This window comes from Zeus faber, assembly GCF_960531495.2.
Source record: "Zeus faber genome assembly, chromosome: 19".
Taxonomy (NCBI): Eukaryota; Metazoa; Chordata; class Actinopteri; order Zeiformes; family Zeidae; genus Zeus; species Zeus faber.
Genome location: NC_137206.1, coordinates 17,226,240 through 17,245,079, shown reverse-complemented (window position 1 = coordinate 17,245,079; position 18,840 = coordinate 17,226,240). Strand labels below are relative to the sequence as shown.

At 44.1% G+C, this 18,840-nt stretch overlaps 2 protein-coding genes across 2 annotated transcripts in view; both read right to left on the bottom strand.

Moving 5' to 3' along the window:
* Positions 1 to 7,222: 7,222 nt before the first annotated feature.
* prdm14 (PR domain containing 14) lies at positions 7,223 to 12,012 on the bottom strand (the record flags this gene model as incomplete). The annotated part of the gene is made up of 8 exons (XM_080020396.1): positions 7,223 to 7,383; positions 7,491 to 7,710; positions 8,524 to 8,625; positions 9,294 to 9,496; positions 9,599 to 9,866; positions 10,673 to 10,833; positions 10,947 to 11,000; positions 11,382 to 12,012. 8 exons carry the CDS (start codon positions 12,010 to 12,012, stop codon positions 7,223 to 7,225), a joined length of 1,800 nt encoding a protein of 599 aa, XP_079876522.1.
* A 6,075-nt stretch (positions 12,013 to 18,087) lies between these two features.
* The window catches only part of ncoa2 (nuclear receptor coactivator 2), a gene marked incomplete at its 5' end in the record, with an annotated part of 40,456 nt that continues 39,703 nt past the window's right edge, over positions 18,088 to 18,840 (bottom strand). The window contains one exon of the mRNA XM_080020694.1: positions 18,088 to 18,153. Within this exon, the coding sequence (XP_079876820.1) occupies positions 18,142 to 18,153 (12 nt within the window). The 3' untranslated portion in view covers positions 18,088 to 18,141. The remainder of the gene's footprint in view (positions 18,154 to 18,840) is intronic.

Genomic DNA, 18,840 nt, shown 5'->3' with positions numbered 1-18,840 from the left:
AAGCATAGTGAGGTGGACATGAACTCTGGCATTGACTTCATGATTGATATTCTAAATAGCCGTCCATAACAGCTTCTATAGGAGTGAGACCATAGCGGCAGTGTTTTTGAAGGCTCTGCATATGAAAGGAGAGCTTGTTTGTTGACATGAACCCAGGCCCGAGGACAAGACTAAATCACTGACTCAAACCACCAAAGAAATGTCCCCCCCGGTTGAAAACAGCTGTGTTTTTGATGGAGATAGGGCAGTCAATGGATGATCTCTCGGAAGATGCAGAGCCACAGGAAACAGAGACAATCAGACGTAATGGAAAGCCCTTCTGATATACTGTTCTCTATGACGGTGTCACTTTTTCTTTCTCACCTTTTCTCCTGTTGCCTGCTCAAAAAGTAAACGACCAAGGAGAAGATGTGCAAAAGTCATAAGGGTGTTGAGGTCTATTTCTCAACAGTCAGCACTCGGTCTCTTCATGCTCCTCCGACACATCTTTGATACCGCCCGACCCATTTGCCGTTATGAATCTGCCAAATAATCTCAGACATCGACCCCAAGAGCGGCAAGCAAAAACGTCTAAAAAAAACTTCTACTTACTTCACTCAGCCCTGTGGTACAGACCTATTACACTGGGAATGTACAATATACTCATCTCAGCCTATTACCCGTTAAAATATCCAACTCCTCAGTCATCCACCAGCTTCCTCATACCTACATCATCAGCTGTCCTGGCACAGATTCCACAAGAGGATCATGTGTTGATGTGGCGTTGATGAGGTTAAGGGCCATAAGCACCAAGAGAATTAAAGGCACCAGTATATTCAAGGCAAAACAGAACTTTTCCAGCAAAGAAAGTGTTGCGGACAAGCCATGAACAAAGGCGCACAATGTTCCAAGTTTGCGTCTTGCTGTGTGCGTGCACGCCCCCCGGCGAAAATTATTATTGTTTGCCAACAGCTTGACAACTTTCCTCCTATTCATCCCATTGGTCCAAATATCACAGGGTTTGCTGCGCCATGGTTGATCAAGTTCCACTTGGGATTGCATGGTCGTGCATACATATAAGGTCGGCTGTGGTCCTTTTGGCTCCTTGTGGTTCTCAAGCTCTTACTTTGTTTGAAGTACGGTACGGCAGCGGTCCCCCCTTGTCCCTGTTCTGGAACCCTTGTCGAGTCCGAGTGACAGCTATTGATTGATATGCACGTAGCTGGCCAGCCTTCTATCACCCAGTGTGTGTGTGTGCGATGACATGTGTGCATATATATACTACTTGGCTCATTGTGATTCCGAGAACTGTCCAAGAGGGAGTGGATCATTAGCTGTACTGTGTGGCTTCTGGTGACCAGGTGCCCTGGGGGGAGGGCGAGGTGGTCAGAGGGAGGAAGATGGAGAAAGCCTCTCTCTCTCCAACAGTAGCAGAGGGCAGGCAAACAGCTCTGTTTGCCTGGATGGGTGGAGGTGGGGGGATGGGGGGTGGCAGCCTGCCGTACCTCTCTGGATATGGCCGGGCTCCTCTAGTGTCACTCCGAAAGGACAGCTTAAGCGGGATTAGTTAGGCTAACAGCAAACGTCTTAGAGGCAGAGGCGCGGCCGTGTCGGCACATGGATGCGCATGTGGCTGGACTACGGTGTCCTTATGCTGTCAATCCCCCCCCAGGGAACACACGACACGTTCTTGAGTCTTATTCGGAGGAAAAAAAACAACTCATTTGATCCTATCTTACCGTTCATGACACGAATGACGGATGAAGTATGTGTAAAGTCAGAGCCCTGTTTGATTCCCGCCCCTTGCCTCGTCCCACACTGTCCAGCGAATAAGAACCATCAGAGATCGCTCTTCCAACTGCCTGTTGAATATAACACCCGTAGATTTGGAGCCCAAAAAAAATGGATCTCCTTAATGGATCCCCTGGTTAGGTCAATAGTGCCCTACAGGAAAGGGTCCAGAGTGTGCCTTTTCCTTTGGCCTTTGGTGTCGCGGCAGCGTGGGGTCTCCACCGCCGCCCCGCTGAGAGACACATTCGCCTGAGAATAGAGTCAGGCACAGCAGGCGACGGCAACAACATAAGGCGGCCATCGCTGTGGATTTACATGGTCACGGTCCACTGGAACGCATGACAGAGTGTATGTGCGTGTTTGTGTGTGTGTGTGTGCGTGTGTGTGTGCGTGCGTGCGTGCGTGCGTGCGTGTGTGTTGTAGTAGTAGTCGTGGTGAGTTTAAGAGCGAGTGCAGTAGATGAAGTGTGCCATTTTCAGTCCAGCCCTCTTACCTATTCACAGAGACACAAAAGCTCATGGCGTACAGTGAAGATGGAGAGTAACCAATTGGGGGAAAAGGGGATAGAGGGTGTTAGAGAGCGCGGGAGAGAGGGGGAGAGAGAGAGTGAAAGAGAGAGTACTGTAACAGTTCTTTGTCTTGCAGCTACCCTACTGCTCGCTCACCAGCAGGAATAACACCAGGGCACTCACAATGGCCTTGCGCATAAAGACACACAAATAGCACACCGGGAGCCATTGTATAGCGTGACGCACGGGGAGAAGAGCCCCACAACACTTTCTAACATCCTGAATCACAATGCCAGATGTCAACCTACAAGCAGATTTTACTCCTCCTCTGAGCGCTGGCGCATTTGAATCGGCCTCAAACGAGGATCTCCGCAGCAGCGGAGCCGGGTTTAAACTGAATAGAGAAAGTAGGGATCTCCAGCACCAAACGCTGCTTCTGAGGCCAAGATGCCACAGAAGACAATGAAATGAAAGTGATGAACGAATTATCCGACAGTAATTAAGAGGGATATACTGTACGAGATAAAGGGGTAGATAGATCGATGATGGATGGACAGACAGACAACCAGATAGATAGATAGATAGATAGATAGATAGATAGATAGATAGATAGATAGATAGATAGATAGATAGGGGGCTGGGTGGGCCGGCCCCCAGTCCATTGCCCCACGGGATCATGGTGGAACCCCACACCAGTCCCCACAGAGCGGGATAAGACCATCTGCCCTCTTCACTCTTAAGACACACACACACACACACACACACACACACACACACACACATACACACACACACACAGATACACTGCTCGGCGGCAATATGGAGAGGCTTTGCGTTCTGTTTGATCTGCCTTTCATCCATCCAGCAGCATGCAGGGTATTGAGCCTCTCTCTCTTTCTCTCTCTCTCCCTCTCCCTCTCTCCCTCCCTCGCTCACCGTCCCAGTGGAAATCATCAGTGGGTAACACAGCGAGCAACACCGCACAAACAGATCCTCCTCAACCACCAGTGGGACGGCACGCCGGTGGACCCGGTCCGACGGTGGTGGTGGTGGTGGTTTCCATGGGGGATAAAAAAAAAAAGGTTTGCTCCCGAATGTGAAAATCAGATTGGTTTTCTTAATCACCAAACTGCTTATTATAAATTGATACAGACTACCTGACAAAATGGATCTTATTTCACCTGATGGGAGCTACAGGTTACATGAAGGGTCACGTTAAGAGGTTGCGTCTATGATGATTAAACATTAAAAAAATGTTTTTTCATTACTTGTACATTTCTTTGTCACTACTCCCCCAAATGATGATTCAACCTGGGGGTCCTCGGTGTCCCCAACGTTCTGCCTTGTTTTTTTTATCTACCGATGCCCCCCCCGTGTTTTAAAGCAGGCACTTCAACACGCCTTGGATCAACATCATCAAGTCATTGAGCACCATTGAGAGCGCCTCCAGGTTTATTCAATGAGCGGATGGAGGAGTGGAAATTCAACATGCCGAGCGGAATCGAGAGACATAAAGAGGCATAAAGCCGGTAAAGAATCAAAATAGAAACGGAATGCGGTAAGACACTGTTTCTCCCTCTGCTCCGACCGAACAAACTGAGCCAACATTACGGTTAATCTTCAAACATAAACAAAGTGCAGGGGGATGTCATCTGGTGAGGGATTGTGACCGGTTATATCTTTAGGAAATTCCTTTTAACAAAAAAATGGCAATTAAATTAAGCTGAATTAAAGGGATATTCCACCCATTGACGGCATAACAATAACAGTTGCCAAAACGACCCACCACCGCGCCCCCCCATATTCCCACACTTCTCTGAATCTGAGAACAAGGAGATCAGGCTGATATCAATAGGACAGGAAGGAAACCGCAAAAAAGAAACAGGAAGTTTCGATAAATGTGCATCAAAATTGATCGAAATCAAAAGACAGTTCATCCGGTGGACGCCTCCCACATCACAGATCGACTGCGTTAAGTGAACTGGGCCTACGTCCTTCCTCTCCGTCCTCCTCTTTCTCTCGGAGGTGGGAACGGCAGGGATGGAGAGATGGTGGAGCTGGAGGTGAGGGGAGGCGGATGGAGGCGGGGTTGGCGCGGTCGCAGCTCGGAGGGTTTATGAGTTCACTCTGCTGAGAGCCCGAGGCCCGTCTGCCGCGTGAGGTCAGCCTTCTCTTTAACCTGTCTGCCACACACACACACACACACACACACACACACACACATACCCACGCACACACACACACCGCTATTAGGCGATCAATGGGGGCTAATAGATCAGGGCAGTGGACCACTCAGGAGAGGAAAGCTCCACTTTTAACATCATAATATGAACGCAATGAATGTTCATCCCAGTGTGAATAATAATGTCAAGTGAATAATGTTGAGTTAACTTTCAGGTGATTTTCTTTCTCCAGCGTGTATCCATACATATATAATGAACACAAAAAAATGAAATTAAAAAGGTCAGTATATCACATCAGCCCTAAATTAAAGGCACACCTAGATAGATAGATGATGGATAGATAGATAGATAGATAGATAGATAGATAGATAGATAGATAGATAGATAGATAGATGGATAAAGAGAATGTTAGATAAAGAGAGACAGAGAGAGAGAGAAAAGATGAGTTAAAGTGATAGAACAGCCAGGGAGGTGATCATTAATCCCACATTAATACATATGTTAATGTGACGACGTTGAGTGTGAAATCAATAGGTGAAAAACAACCTCGATAAAAGTTCCTGCCGCAGCCTCTTAAATCAACCAATCAGAGCGCAGCGCTGGTTGAAAAGCCAACGGCCCCTGACAGTGTGTGTCTCAGCTCGTTCTCTCTCTCTCTCTCTCTCTCCCTCTCTCTCTCTCCACTTTCTGTCTTTTGTTTTTGTCGTCTTCCCCCGGGCCCCCCGCGCCTCGGAGGGGCCGTGGCTCTCCTTTCAGCGGCGGGCGCCTCGTCGCAGCGCGGGGGTCGTAAACGTGGACCTGCACTTGCTCAAGCCTCCATATTTCCTCCGTTTGAAGGGAGGCGGAGGCTGGTTAACGTTTGGTGAAGAGCGCGACCCCTGACCCCCCCCGCCGCCGCCGCCGCCGCCGCCGCCCAGCGCTGCCTTCCAGTCCATTATGGGGAGGAACCAGAGGAGGTCCAGGCTGCGCTTCATTCATCTGGAACGTGGGAGGAAAAGAAGGAGAAGAAGAAGGTTCTTCCCCTCCGGCCAAAGTCGTCCAGAAATGCTGTTTTGCCGCCATCTGCCCCGAACTGTATTTCCTTGTGTGTGTGTTCTGAGTTCTTTCTTTCTCCACTCCTTCCCAAACGTTCCCGATTCGCCCTTCTCCTACATGCCCTTGGTGTGTGGTTGCGGCGGAGAGGTCAGAGGTCACATAACAAAGCACGGAGACAAAGACCGAACGCCGCGTCGGCTGTCGGACCCCATGCCGCCGCCACCAAAACAGCTCAAATTGGACTCACGCATGCACACACACACACACACACACTTGGGGCCCCTTAAATGTCACGTTTCGACCTATCGCTGTGGTCAGTCTACTATCGTCAGCTATTGTCTCTATCTGATGTATCAATCCATTGCTTTGGTGCATCTCTCTCTCTCTCTAAGGAGGTTTTGTTGCTTTTTTTGGGGGGGGGGGGGGGGGGGCAGTTGGTGACAGCGAGGGACACACCGGGGTTAGCAGATGTCACTCACGGGGGGCTTCCTTTGTCCGGGAGCCGGCCCATTCTCCCTAATCAGAGCCTTCCTCTCCTCATCCGCACTGTGCTCCATTGTCATTCGTTCTGTAAACTGGAGCCGGGAGCACTGAGAGCATGCGGTCCCCGATCCATCACCCGGTGCATAAACACACACACACACACACACGCGCACACACACTGGAGGAGAGGCGGAATGTAGACACATGCACACACTTGTACATGCACATACCTGAGACAACATTTTTCACATTGTGATTCACTTAAAATGTCTAAACGGGTCACCTTTAACTAGATGAGGAGTTTTATCCGTTATTTATCTATATTATTTATCGATGGAGGAGGCGTCAAGGAGACAGAATGAAATTGCATTTTAGGGAGAACAAACAAGAAGAAAAGTCAGGTTAAGAAAATTTCAAAAATCAAAAATTATTAAATAGTAAATTGTAGTTTCTTCAAATAGGCAGGGCCAAATTTTCTTAACTTCCCTTTTTTCGCTTTTGCTTCTCAGAAAGGTACTGCAATTCCAAAATAAATGTGCACATTCAAATAGACGGTCTTGGATTTTTGAATAGAGGCTATGAATAAAACGACAACTTAAATATTAGGCCTTACGCAGGGAGAGATAAATCCACTTGCAAAAAGGCTTGAATCAAAGCCCATCACATGCATGAGATTAACAAAATGATTTGTTCAGATCGTACATTTTCCGTCTGCGTTTGGACTGAGTACAAAATAAGGACTCGAGGAAAAACAGTGTGTCCATGCTCTGAAATGAGATTTATTATTAATTGAGAACCTTATACATGTGGTGGACAATTGCAAACCCCTTTCAAATGCTCTTGTACCATTACATCCCAGTTGAAAGTGTTATTTTTACAAACAATAAATCACAACATATGTATAAGTACAATATGTATATTGTATACGGTAGGAGTTAGCTATCTAAAACAACTATGAATCATCACTGCGCTTTTAAAGCTTTCTCTGACACTGTGATATGTTGTCTTTGCCTAAACACAATAATAATAATAATAATAATAATAATAATAATAATAATTTCGTTTAATAACATGTAAACTAACAAAACCACCGGCTTTCAGCCAAAACACAATAATACATTATAATAAAATGAATGGACAGACTTACATTAAATAGAGTTAATCGAATAAAATATTTATTTAAATATTGCGTTTTCGTTGAGAAGCAGCGTTCTTTTCTTTTTGTTTTGAATCCAAGTTGTCCTAGTTCCAGGGCCGGTATTCGGGATTTAGGACCGTTAACCCGCTGAAGTTAAAACTCTGTGTTCGTTTCTGTGTCGTCTCTTTGGTCGTGCACATCCCATCATCCAACTCTCCTGGTGAAGATGGAGGAGCCGTGGTTTCCAAATGCGGCCTGTCTGTCACTGGAGAAAACGAAATTGTATTTATATAATAATAATAATAATAATAATAATAATAGTAATAATAATTTTTTTTGTTTTATTTTTTTATTATTCGTTTGTGTTCTTACCTTTGTGGATTTTCGTGTGCAATTTCAGCTCCTTCTCGTCGTGGAAGGCCGCCCCGCACACCCCGCAGTTCCACGCCTGCTCCTTGGAGTGCGTGCGGCGGACGTGGCTGTCGTGCGCGGCGTGGGAGGCGAAGGCCTTGCCGCAGTGCTTGCACTTGAAGGGCCGCTCCCCGGAGTGCTGGCGGATGTGCGTCCTCAGGATACTGGAGGCGGTGAAGGCCTGGAAGGGGGGAAAAAAAGAAAATACGGAAAAATAAATACGTAAACCGACGAATAAATAATTGGACCGATACGTGAATAAACGAATAAATAATTTGATACGTAGATAAATTCACGAATACGTCATCAGATACATACAGAATCGAACGAATGAATAATTTGATGTGAATACATAAATAAACGAATACATACATAAAAAAATAATAATTAGATACATAAATAAACGAATACATAGATTAATACATAAATAAACGAATACATGTTTAGATACATACATAAATAAACGGAAAAATACAGAGATTACCACATAAATAAAAAATATTACAAATACATGTGTAAATTATCATAAATAAATCATATTAATATCGAAAAAAAGGGAGAACGGTGCATCGATCAATGGCCATTGGGTCCAAAAAAACGAGATGTCTTTTTGATGAGAGAATCATCCTCAGACCGGGCACGATCCTTATCTCGGAGGAGGAGCAGGAGGATCATGGATTCAACAAAACGCCTCTTTTTTCACCCACCCCCCCCCCCCCGAGTAAATAAAAAAACCGGGGGGACGTGGGGAACAAAGAGCCCAAAAAACAAGGCTCGTGCTCCTCGGAGGGCTGTAAATCAGAGGTGTAATCTGGGCGGACCGTGCGAGGGAGGCGCATCTGGCGATAATAAGCGCGGGGCAGCGCGCCGCGCCAGCCCCGAAACCACCGGGAGAGAGGCCCGATGGCTGCGGGGCCGTGGGATCCCGAGGGCCCGCGCGGAGGGCCGGTCGCACCCTAACACGGTGGGAGTGGGCTGGGTGCTGCTCCCGTACCTTGTTGCAGTACACGCACTTGTAGGGCCGCTCCCCGGAGTGCACACGCATGTGCTTGTTCAGGCTGGAGGACTGGGAGAAACTCTTACCACACACCGAGCACTGGGAGATAGAGAGAAACAAATGTTAATGTTATTGTTATAATAATAATAATAACAACAATAATAATGATTATTATTATTATTATTATTATTATTAGTAGTAGTAGTAGTAGTAGTATTACTATTGTCATGGAATTTGATACACAGGTTTATTGTTTATTTTTGGGGTTTATTGAGATTGTTCTTCTATTTCTGTTCATTTTATAATAATTATATGATAAAATGTATTATTATTATTATTATTATTATTAGTAGTAGTAGTAGTAGTAGTAGTATTACTATTGTCATGGAATTTGATACACAGGTTTATTGTTTATTTTTGGGGTTTATTGAGATTGTTCTTCTATTTCTGTTCATTTTATAATAATTATATGATAAAATGTATTATTATTATTATTATTATTATTATTATTATAGCCAATTTGTTTTGATGTGTGCAGCTGTAACAATGTATTTTTGTTATCTATCTACAGTACATCTTTAAATATATATACAGTATGTCTAACAATGTGCATCTATATGTCAATCTGTATGTCTGTATCTATCTATCCATCCATCCATCTATCTAATTGGTTTTAATTTTTAAGGTCCATGAAGCTGTCCTTTCAGCACCATTGTGGGATTGGTCTGGATGCGCACGCACACACACACACACCCACACACACACACCTTGTGGGGTCTGTGCTTCTCGTGCACATGCAGTATGTGGATGCGCAGGCGGTCTCTCTTCTCGAAGGACCTGTTGCAGAGGTGGCAGGGGAACTTGCGGTCCCCCTGGTCCACGCAGCGGGTGTACTTCAGGTGCTTGTCCCTGTAGTAGCGGTACGCAAACACCTTCCCACAGCGGTCACACTTGAAGCCCTCCTCGGAGTCTGACAAAATCACACGACAAAACACATTTTAACACCACTTACGGTGTATGAAAGAGACTACAATGTGGAATGGGTTTTTAGGCATTTGTCATGGATCCATACCTTCGGGGGGCAGGGTCTCGGTGTTCTCCCTGGACTCCTTCAGGGTCAGAGGGATGCCCAGAAACTGGATGTAGCAGTCCCCGTACCACACCAGCAGCTCCTGGCCGGGCCGGATCTCTTTACAGGCCTCGTAGAAGATCTGGCCCTGGACCTGCACGGCGACGAGGTTCTGCTCCTCCGCGAAGCGGGCGCACTTCACCAGGGACATCCAGTTCCCCGAGCCGCCCCGGCCGTCCACAAAGTGGCTCAGGCGGCCGTTTTCAAACACCTGGCGGAGGAGAACGGAGAGCAGGTTGTAGAGGGGGATTGGGATAGACTTTGGGGGTCAGGATGTTTTGGGTTGGACACGGGAACCCCCTTGGAAAAGGTGGTTGAGGTCTCCATCAGTCCAGAGGGTGGTCAAAGGGCATCAATCGTGTTTTGTCTTGGGGGTTTTTTCCCCCCAAATAGCTGTTAAATGGTGGTTTCTCTCGAATTTTAAAAGGGAAAAACTGCAAACCATTATCTACACATCCCAACTAGTGCAGCAGCACGAAACCATTACATTTCTCATAAAAGCACCAAAATTGCAACACATCATTGTGCTGCAATTTTGGTGCAGCTCTATGACAATAACCAAATAGCTCTTAATCATTGCGTGAGCATATTCTAAGCCTGGTACTCAAGTACTTCATCCTTAAGTACCTATTATAGCTAGTCTCAATGACAGACACTTAGTCTGATTTAATCTGCGTCACCTGTAAGCTATGGAGTTCAGCCAAAATGATGAGTAAATAACATCCTGTTACAAAAGCAGAGAGGTTTTACACCAAGAGCAACAATTTAAAGTTGTTTGCCATGTCTTGTCTTTTGGTCCATTCCCCCCCCATTTTGTCAGTTTGCTGCAGGTACTCCAACTCAGACATACAGGCTGGGCGCAAGCAAGTTCTGCGACGCAGGCGGGGGGCTTTTTTTTAAATCTTATTAATGAGAGCTCAATCAAGAAACCCACGAATGTAATCATGTTTTACATGTTTAATGTTCCGTCATTCATCGTGATAAGATTATTCGGGAGGCTGCATTGGCCATAGTTACCTCCCACATGAGCGTGTTGTCGTCGTAGGTCTTGACCTCGCTGGTGTTGACCAATCTCCCCTGGAAAGGACCGAAGCGCTTCCCTTTGGGGAGGCCGCTCCCCGCCGCGAACACCCCGTGGTGGGACACATTCCCACAGGTGGTCTGGAGGACAGTCAAACCTGAAATATATGAAATACTTTTATCACACACGCGCGCACACACACACACACACACACACACCACACGGAGTGTTTAAGTTTTACTTAAGGGTAAAGGGTAGAAGGAAGGGTACCTTCAGGGAGTTCAAGTGTGTCGGTGTCCAATGGGAGGACGTGGTGGCTGGAAACTGTAAAGGGGGGGGAAGAAAAAAAAAAAAAGTTAGAGAGTTAAAAACAACAACCAGCAACTACCCCACAACTTTGTGAAAAAAATAAAAAATAAAATAAAAGTTCTATCAATATCTATAAAAGACCACAAGAAAAAATACAATTCCGATCAAATTTGATCTTGGGATTTTTTTTTTTTTAAGTTAAAAAGTAAAACAAACGTTTATAAACCACAACAATAAAATGCACATTTTAACTCAACTCTATTGTTGTTGTATAATAGAATTCAAATAAAGAGTGAACCCGCCTCAAATATACTCTTATAATATAATAGAAATGTATAACAGACCCATCGTACGCCCCAAACTAAAGCCCGTCCACCCATTCAATTCTAACCGCACCTGAGTTCCCAGGCAGGGCCACCCCTGACATGGCGTGGCGGGCCCCGCCACTCTCCTGTCCGGGGGAATAGCCGTACAGAACCGTGAACAGGTCGTCCTCGCTGAAGTTAAACGTCTGCCTCTTCGTCTCCGGTGTCGGGTCCGCTCCCCGGAGGCGGAGGAACAGACGCTCCGCGGGCGGAGAGACGGGGGCGGCGGAGGAGGAGCGCTCGCTGGACGGGCTGAAGTCCGACAGGGGCCCCGCGGCGTGCTCCGTCACCACTGCCGCCAGCTCCTCCGCTTTCGGGTAAGCGTCGTGTCCGAGCGTCGGGCACGGGACGCGGCCGGAGGCGTGGAGGATGGAGGCGTGGTGGTGGTGGTGGTGGTGGAGGGCCACAAACGAAGACGACGACGAGGTGGAGGAGCCGACGGAGAAGTTGAGCGCCACGGACGCGTGCGTGTCCGAGACCAGGCGGCCGAGCGACTTGAGCGGGTGCAGGAGGCCGCGCGTCCCGCCGAAGAGGTCCACGTAGTGCGGCGGGGGAGGAGGTGGAGGCGGCCCCGGGTGGAAGCCGGGGCTGGCCCTCAGCATGCCGGGGGAAGGGTGGTGGTGGGGGTAGTGGTGGTGGAGGCTGGACAGGGTCACCGACATCACGGTGACGGAACCAAGGGACGTGGGAATAAAGGTGCAGCTGTGTTCTTGGTGGATTTAAAATATAGAGAGCGAAGGGAAAAGAAAGAGGGAAAATTTGAAGTGGTATTAGATGAAGCTAAAAATGCAAAAATAAAGAAATATTGAGTAAAAAAAAATACAATATTAATATGTTAGATATATATAATACATATTGATAACAATTCATATATAATATTCATTCAAATGTATCAGATATAAGAAATAATTATAAATAACAGTATATTGTTATTATAGAGCTTCTGTTTATATTTTTCTTTAATGCTGAATAGATTTATTTGTATTTATATTTAAATGTTTTATCTTATTGCAATTTTTTTTTTTTTTACATTATTTTATTTATTTATTTATTTTTACTATTATAGAAAAATGTATTCTATTGGTACTTTTTCCAGCACAGTCTCTGGAGGTTGCCAAAAAACATTCACATGCTGTACAGTGCATCATTTTATGTGGCAAATTCATCTTTTGAGTGTTTAAATAACATTCGCACATATTTAAACGTCAGACAAACAGCCTGAATCCAGTGTTGGTCCATTTTTTGTTTTACAATTACTCTGATATTTCATCTATAATACCGTATATGCATTTTTTTAGACCACTGTCATTAACTGAAGAGAAAGATCTCCCCAAATTACCTTGGAAATAACCAGATCAGCAGACTGTCAGCAGTTAAAAAAAAATGAAATTCCACTTCACTTGTTATTTTGCAGCTGAGAGGACACGGATCAAGTCTTTAAACGTCTTTAAAAGTCAATATGTTTAAATGTGCTGTGGAAGTACAAGGCCCTTTTTCTGACACCCAACAGGGGGTCAGCAGCAGAGGTCAACATTAATGAAGCTTGGCCTTTTATAGACCATTAGAAAAAGACAAGAGCAATGCATTCTGTGATTAACTGTGCGACAGAACTCAATGTTTTCCCACCACAAAATAAAAATTCACTGAAAATAAATATTGGATAGGTGTCATTTCATCAACTTAAGAAAATGCTAATTTATTTGTAGAAACTGTAGTTTGTTTGCGCTCTCAGTTGAAAATAGCGAAATGAAGGTGCAGATTTTAAATTGAAACACACACGAAAAAGTTAAAAAAAAAAAATGTAGATTTGAAAATGCAAATAGAAGATACACTTAAAAGAAAATAATTAAAAATCACAACCTATACCTGAGATTTTTGGTTTTGTTTTTTCCCTGAACTGAAGTGACTCATAGGATGGGTCCTCCTCTCCTGTCCATCTGAAAGGAAAGTGGGTCCGTGGAGGTGGAGTGCGGATCCCAGGCTGCTCTGTGCTCGTCTGAGGGCAAACAGGACGCTCTGCTCCTGTACAGTCCCAGCACTGGGCTCCCATTGGTCCGAGGGCAGCTCTATCCCATGCATCTCAAAGGGATAACACTCGCCCTTCCCCCATGCCCCCCAACACACACACACACACACACACACACACACACACACACACACACACACACACACACACACACACACACACACACACACACACACACACACCCCTTGTGTGTGTCTGACACAAGTTTAATTACAAAAAGTACAACATCTAAAAAGGTCCACATAGTGAGCCTTAAACCGTAATTTGATCCATAAGTGTGTGTTTGTGTGTGTGTGTGTGTGTGTGTGTGTGTGTGTATAAGCGCGCACTTAAATTCAAATAAACCCATATCAAGGGTGATGGTTATACTATTTGCCAAAACAAGAATGGAGAGGCATAAATATTTTGGATGGATTGCACTTGGGTTTTTTGACTTAAGCAGTTTAAATTCAAATCAAAGACAAATTAAAAACCCAAGCGTGCCGCCTGCATGCCGGTGGCGGGTGAAATTAAATTTGAACTCGAAAAAAAACATGACAAGAAAACAAGAAACACATTTACAAATAAGACGTGTGTGTGCCGTAAGAGAAGTGCCATACCCAGGAAGAGTCAGCAACTATTAAAAATTCTTAAAGTGATCATCTTCAAGTCACGTTGTGAACCAAAGACCGGGTTAAATGTTGCAATAACAGAATTCTTTATTTACAAGGCAAAGAGCATCAGCGAAGCCATATTAGTTCACAACTTGCATAACTGTGGTTTAACTTCTCTTGTATATCTAACTTTGCATAAAACGCTCACACTAAGGTTACAAATTGATGCGGGTGATTTCTGTGACAACGCAGAGAAAAAAAAAACCAAAAAACAAACAAAAAAAAAAAAAACACTAAGCCATCCCTCGGAAAGCCCATGTAATTTCATATATTACATATTGCTTCAATATCCCTATGTATAATCTCTCCCCCCCCCCCCCCCATACATAGCTCAAAAAAAATAAAAGAAATAGAGTCGAAGAACACAGTCCTCGGAAACCAACAGAAGAGAGCGAGGAGAGAGAGAGAGAGAGAGAGAGAGGACTGAGGCAAAGTCTCCAGCAACTAAGACAAGTTGAGCAATGACCCATTCAACACCGTAGAGCCTCATTATACATTTACACACACAGCTTCATCATGTACAAGAACGAGGACTGACGAAATCTAAGGCATTATGCTAGGGTTTTAGCATTTCAAGGTTCTTGCATTTGAGCTCTAAGAAATTGGCAGACAATACAAAAAAACACGTTTAAAGTTCTCCAAAATCATAGGAACAGATAAGTCGTATTTCTGTTTAAGTCAGTGGGTCCAAAGCCTTGTTTTTTTTTTTTCCTGTTTTTTGTTTTTCTCTTTGAGGGGCAACAAAATGGTCTGCTCCTGCCCTGTTACAAATGCTAGAAAATGCATTGCTACCACATGGCTTTTTAATTATGTTTCAAAATCTTGACAATCTTTGGAAATTTTTGCAAAGGGGTGCGATGATTCCTTTTTAAAAACACTCGAAAATGCTTGTTCTTCGTGACCGGTGTATTCAAAAACAACCCCCCCCCCCCCTCCTTTGTTTTTTAAATGTTTATCAAAAGTGCTCAAATCACTTTCACAACTTTAACCCGGTTATACAACTTCAGAATCTGTCCCGGCAACCGAAGAACTACACACTTCCATGCCCCAAATTTGAATTATTAAGTTGGAAATTTAGTAGGCGTTGAAAACTAAAACAATGGAAAAAAAAAAAAAAAAAAAGGGCAATTTCAAATCACAACTCTTTAAAAGATAGTTGAGTAACTGTTTACCGGCGCGACGTCAATAAGAAGTGATGGTACCACGTTTATGACTAAATCTGAGTTGGTTTGATCCTTCATACATTCAGTTCGAGTCCCGCTCCCCAGCACACAGTAGAACTCGACCCCGTGAAGTGACATCATTGAATTCCATTAAACCTGTTTGGTTGGGCCTTTAAAACACAACGTCCAGTAGATCACCTCGCTATACCATGGAAAATTAAAAAAAAAACAAAAAAAAACGGGAGGCTGGTAGAATTCAGAAATCCAATTAAAAACAAAACAAAAAAAAGGCGTGTTATTTGGCTTTCTCCAAGTCTTTTTCCTGGGTTAAAATAGTTCTTTATCAAAACAGTTGGTTTTTTTTTTTCGTTTTTTGCCGTTGGTTTTTTTTTTTTTTTTTTAGGAATATTTCAACTTTTGAGGTTAAAGACGATTTGATTTTGCTATGAGCCTCCAAACCACTTCCCGGGGTTTTGGAGGATGGCGTGGTGCCATCAAACACTTGATCGCTGAAGTAACTGCCTGAGGTCATTAAATATGGCTAAGTGTCTGTCCGGCGGGTCAGGTGACTTTAAGCCCCGGCCCCTGCGACAGACGAGTGGCTGGAGGCAGAGAGGGCGTGACGTGGTCCGCCATCCGTCAAAGCATCCCTCCGTTCCGAAGCCTTGGCCAATGCTGCATAATCTAATAGGAACGTGTGTGTGCATGCGTGTGTGTGTGTGTGTGTGTGTGTGTGTGTGTGTAAAGACTTACTTGGTACAAACTGCAATAAAAAACTAGTGTTTAATACTGCATCCAAATGCGGAGAAAAAAAACAAACAAACCTGTTTCTTCTTTCTTTCTTCAAGAAACTGTACAAAAATTACAAAAAAAAAAAAAAAAAAAAAAAAAGAAAAGAAAAAGAAAAGAAAGAAAGAAAAAATAAAAATAAAAGTCAAATAAAAACCCAGAATTCTCAAGTAATCGTTATTGCTTGTTTACATCATCACACCAGAACAGTTTGCACCTAGCAGCTTGTATGAAGCGTTTCGTTACTCCAGACGACATAGAAAGCACACTTTGTTTTGTTTTTCCGTTTTTTTTTTTTTGTTTTGTTTTGTTTTTTTTTTTTGTTTTTTTTCGAAGTTATTGTATGGCTGTGGAGAGTTTGTCCCGTTTCCTTTTAAGGTTTTTATTTTAATTTTTAATTTTAATTTTTTCCTCTTTTCTTCTGTGGTGTTCTATGCTAAAGGCAGAGAAAGCAAGCGATTATCTGTACACTGTATACACAGCACGCCACCGCCCACCCAAAATCCCACCCCCTCCCCACACCCGCCTAAAACCAGTAAACCCCGCCGCACACGCACACGCACACGCACACACGCACACACACACACACACACACACACACACACACACACACACAACCCTGTCTGCATCGTACCGGAACATGAAGGTTAACAATCCCCCCGCCCCCCCCAAAAAAACGAAAACAAAAAAATCTAAACTAATAATGAACCAAAACCAAAGCGATGCTCTGCTCCAAGACGCGGCCGTGACCAGACAGGGCGGAGGAATAAAATAAATAGGAAAAGAAAAATGTTTCTAGTTATTTTGTATGTACACGCTCTGTTTTATTTTATTGTTGTTTATTTTTTTTTGTATTTTTTTTGAACCACGTGATTTTGACATCTTTTGTTTGTTTTTCTGAAACTACAGGACCAAAGTAGAATCCATGAATCCATAGAGTCGAGTCGATCCGAGTCTTTTCACGACCGCCACTTGATAGGAGGATTAAAAAGTGCGTCCGCACACGCACACGCACACACACACCTGCGCAAACACACACACACACACACACACCTGCACACACACACGCACGCTCTGAACCAGCTTTTAGAAATATCTGTGTCTTGCACTCTTCTACCGGAATAAAGAATCATCTACAATAATTAAAAGGAATCTATACAGAAAAATAAAACTTAATTTAATACACTATAAACCTCTGGACTAGAATTAGTCTAATCATACAAATCATTCCACTCACGACGACAAAGTTCTTCCGCAGTGTTTGTGGGGGTTTTTTTTTTTTTTTTTTTTTTTTTTTTCTTTCTTCCCAAGATCAGTTTTTTAAACCGCATCTTCATTCTACGTCTTAATTCGCACTCGTCGGGAAACACAAAAAAAAAAAAAAAAGAGAGGAAAAAAACAAACAAACAAACAAACAAACAAACAAAGAAAAAAAAAAACAAAAACGGCAAAAAGGCAAAACTGGCGTGCGAGTGTTTTAAGCTCCACCCATAAACTCTCAAAATGTAACGTATGAAGTCTTTGCCGCCGTTTCCCGGAGACCGAGGCGGCTCCGGGAAACGGGGTGCACGAGGGTCCGAGCGGCGGCGGCGGCGGCGGAGGAGGAGGAGGAGGAGGAGGAGGAGGAGGAGGAGGAAGAGGAGGAGCATGGAGGAGAAGAGCGAGATCAGTGTACATTGTTTGTTTGTTGAGATGATCAGATTGTAAAATGGCCGCTGTCCACTGAGAGCAATACATTCATCTGAGCGAGGGATCCCCCCCCCCCCCCCCCCACTCACCACCACCCCCAAACCTCCTCCCCCACCCCCCTGCTGTTTCCCCCACGTCCCCCCAGGAGGACCTACAGTAAGTCACACTACGGTGAATGCAGCTGGACAGACTCCTCCAGGAGGGCCAGGGTTCACCCCCCACACCCCCCCCCCCCAAAAAAAAAAAAGCCATCGGTGACCTCCTGCGTCGGTCCAGGTCCTGGGGGGGTTGGGGGGGGGGGGGGGGGTGGGGGGTCAGGGGTCTGATTTAAGACGAGCTGGTTCAAGGGGCCGTCGGTCGGTCGGTTGGTTGGTTGGGTAGTTTTCGTTTTTTTGAGTTAAAAAGACGACCAACGCGCTCCCTGGACGAGCTGATCGCTGAGGTGGGGCTGGATCAAGGTTCCCATCGAGGTCAACAGTATTTCTGGAAGAGGAGACACGGGGGGATTAAGAGAGTGACTTCCACGCGACGTTCAGTTGGTTTTGGTTGACCACGCGTCACAGAATCATCTACAAATACAAATTCAACTATGCGTACAGTGGTTATCTACCTGAACTGCACACACTCTGCTGCCACCGTACGTACATATTGATATAACATTCACATCGTTTTGTGATTTCGATGAGATATTTTTCTTACTGTTTAGGATACTCATGACAGGGTTCATGCTGGGGAATTTCATAAACATGAAATTCAAGGACTTTTTCCAAGGACGTCCCGCTAGATAAATATAATCAATTTTAAATGTGATCTTTTATTGATTTAAATATATATAATCTTAGTCTGATTGTCTAATATATATATATATATATATATATATATATATATATATATATGATTTATTAGTGGTCGACTGATATGGGTTTTTCCAGTGGCCGACATCATGTTTTTCTTTTGCATCTGATAAAATAATAATAATAATGATAATAATAATAAAAAATAAAACAATAATTCAATCATAACAACAAATGAGACACAGAACTTAAATGAACATTTATTTAACGCTAATGTTAATGTCTCTGCAGTGCACTTATTTTAAATAAAAAAATGTATCAACTCAATAAATGTCCACAGGTAATCAAAAAAATGAAACGTGGTATAAGAAAAAAA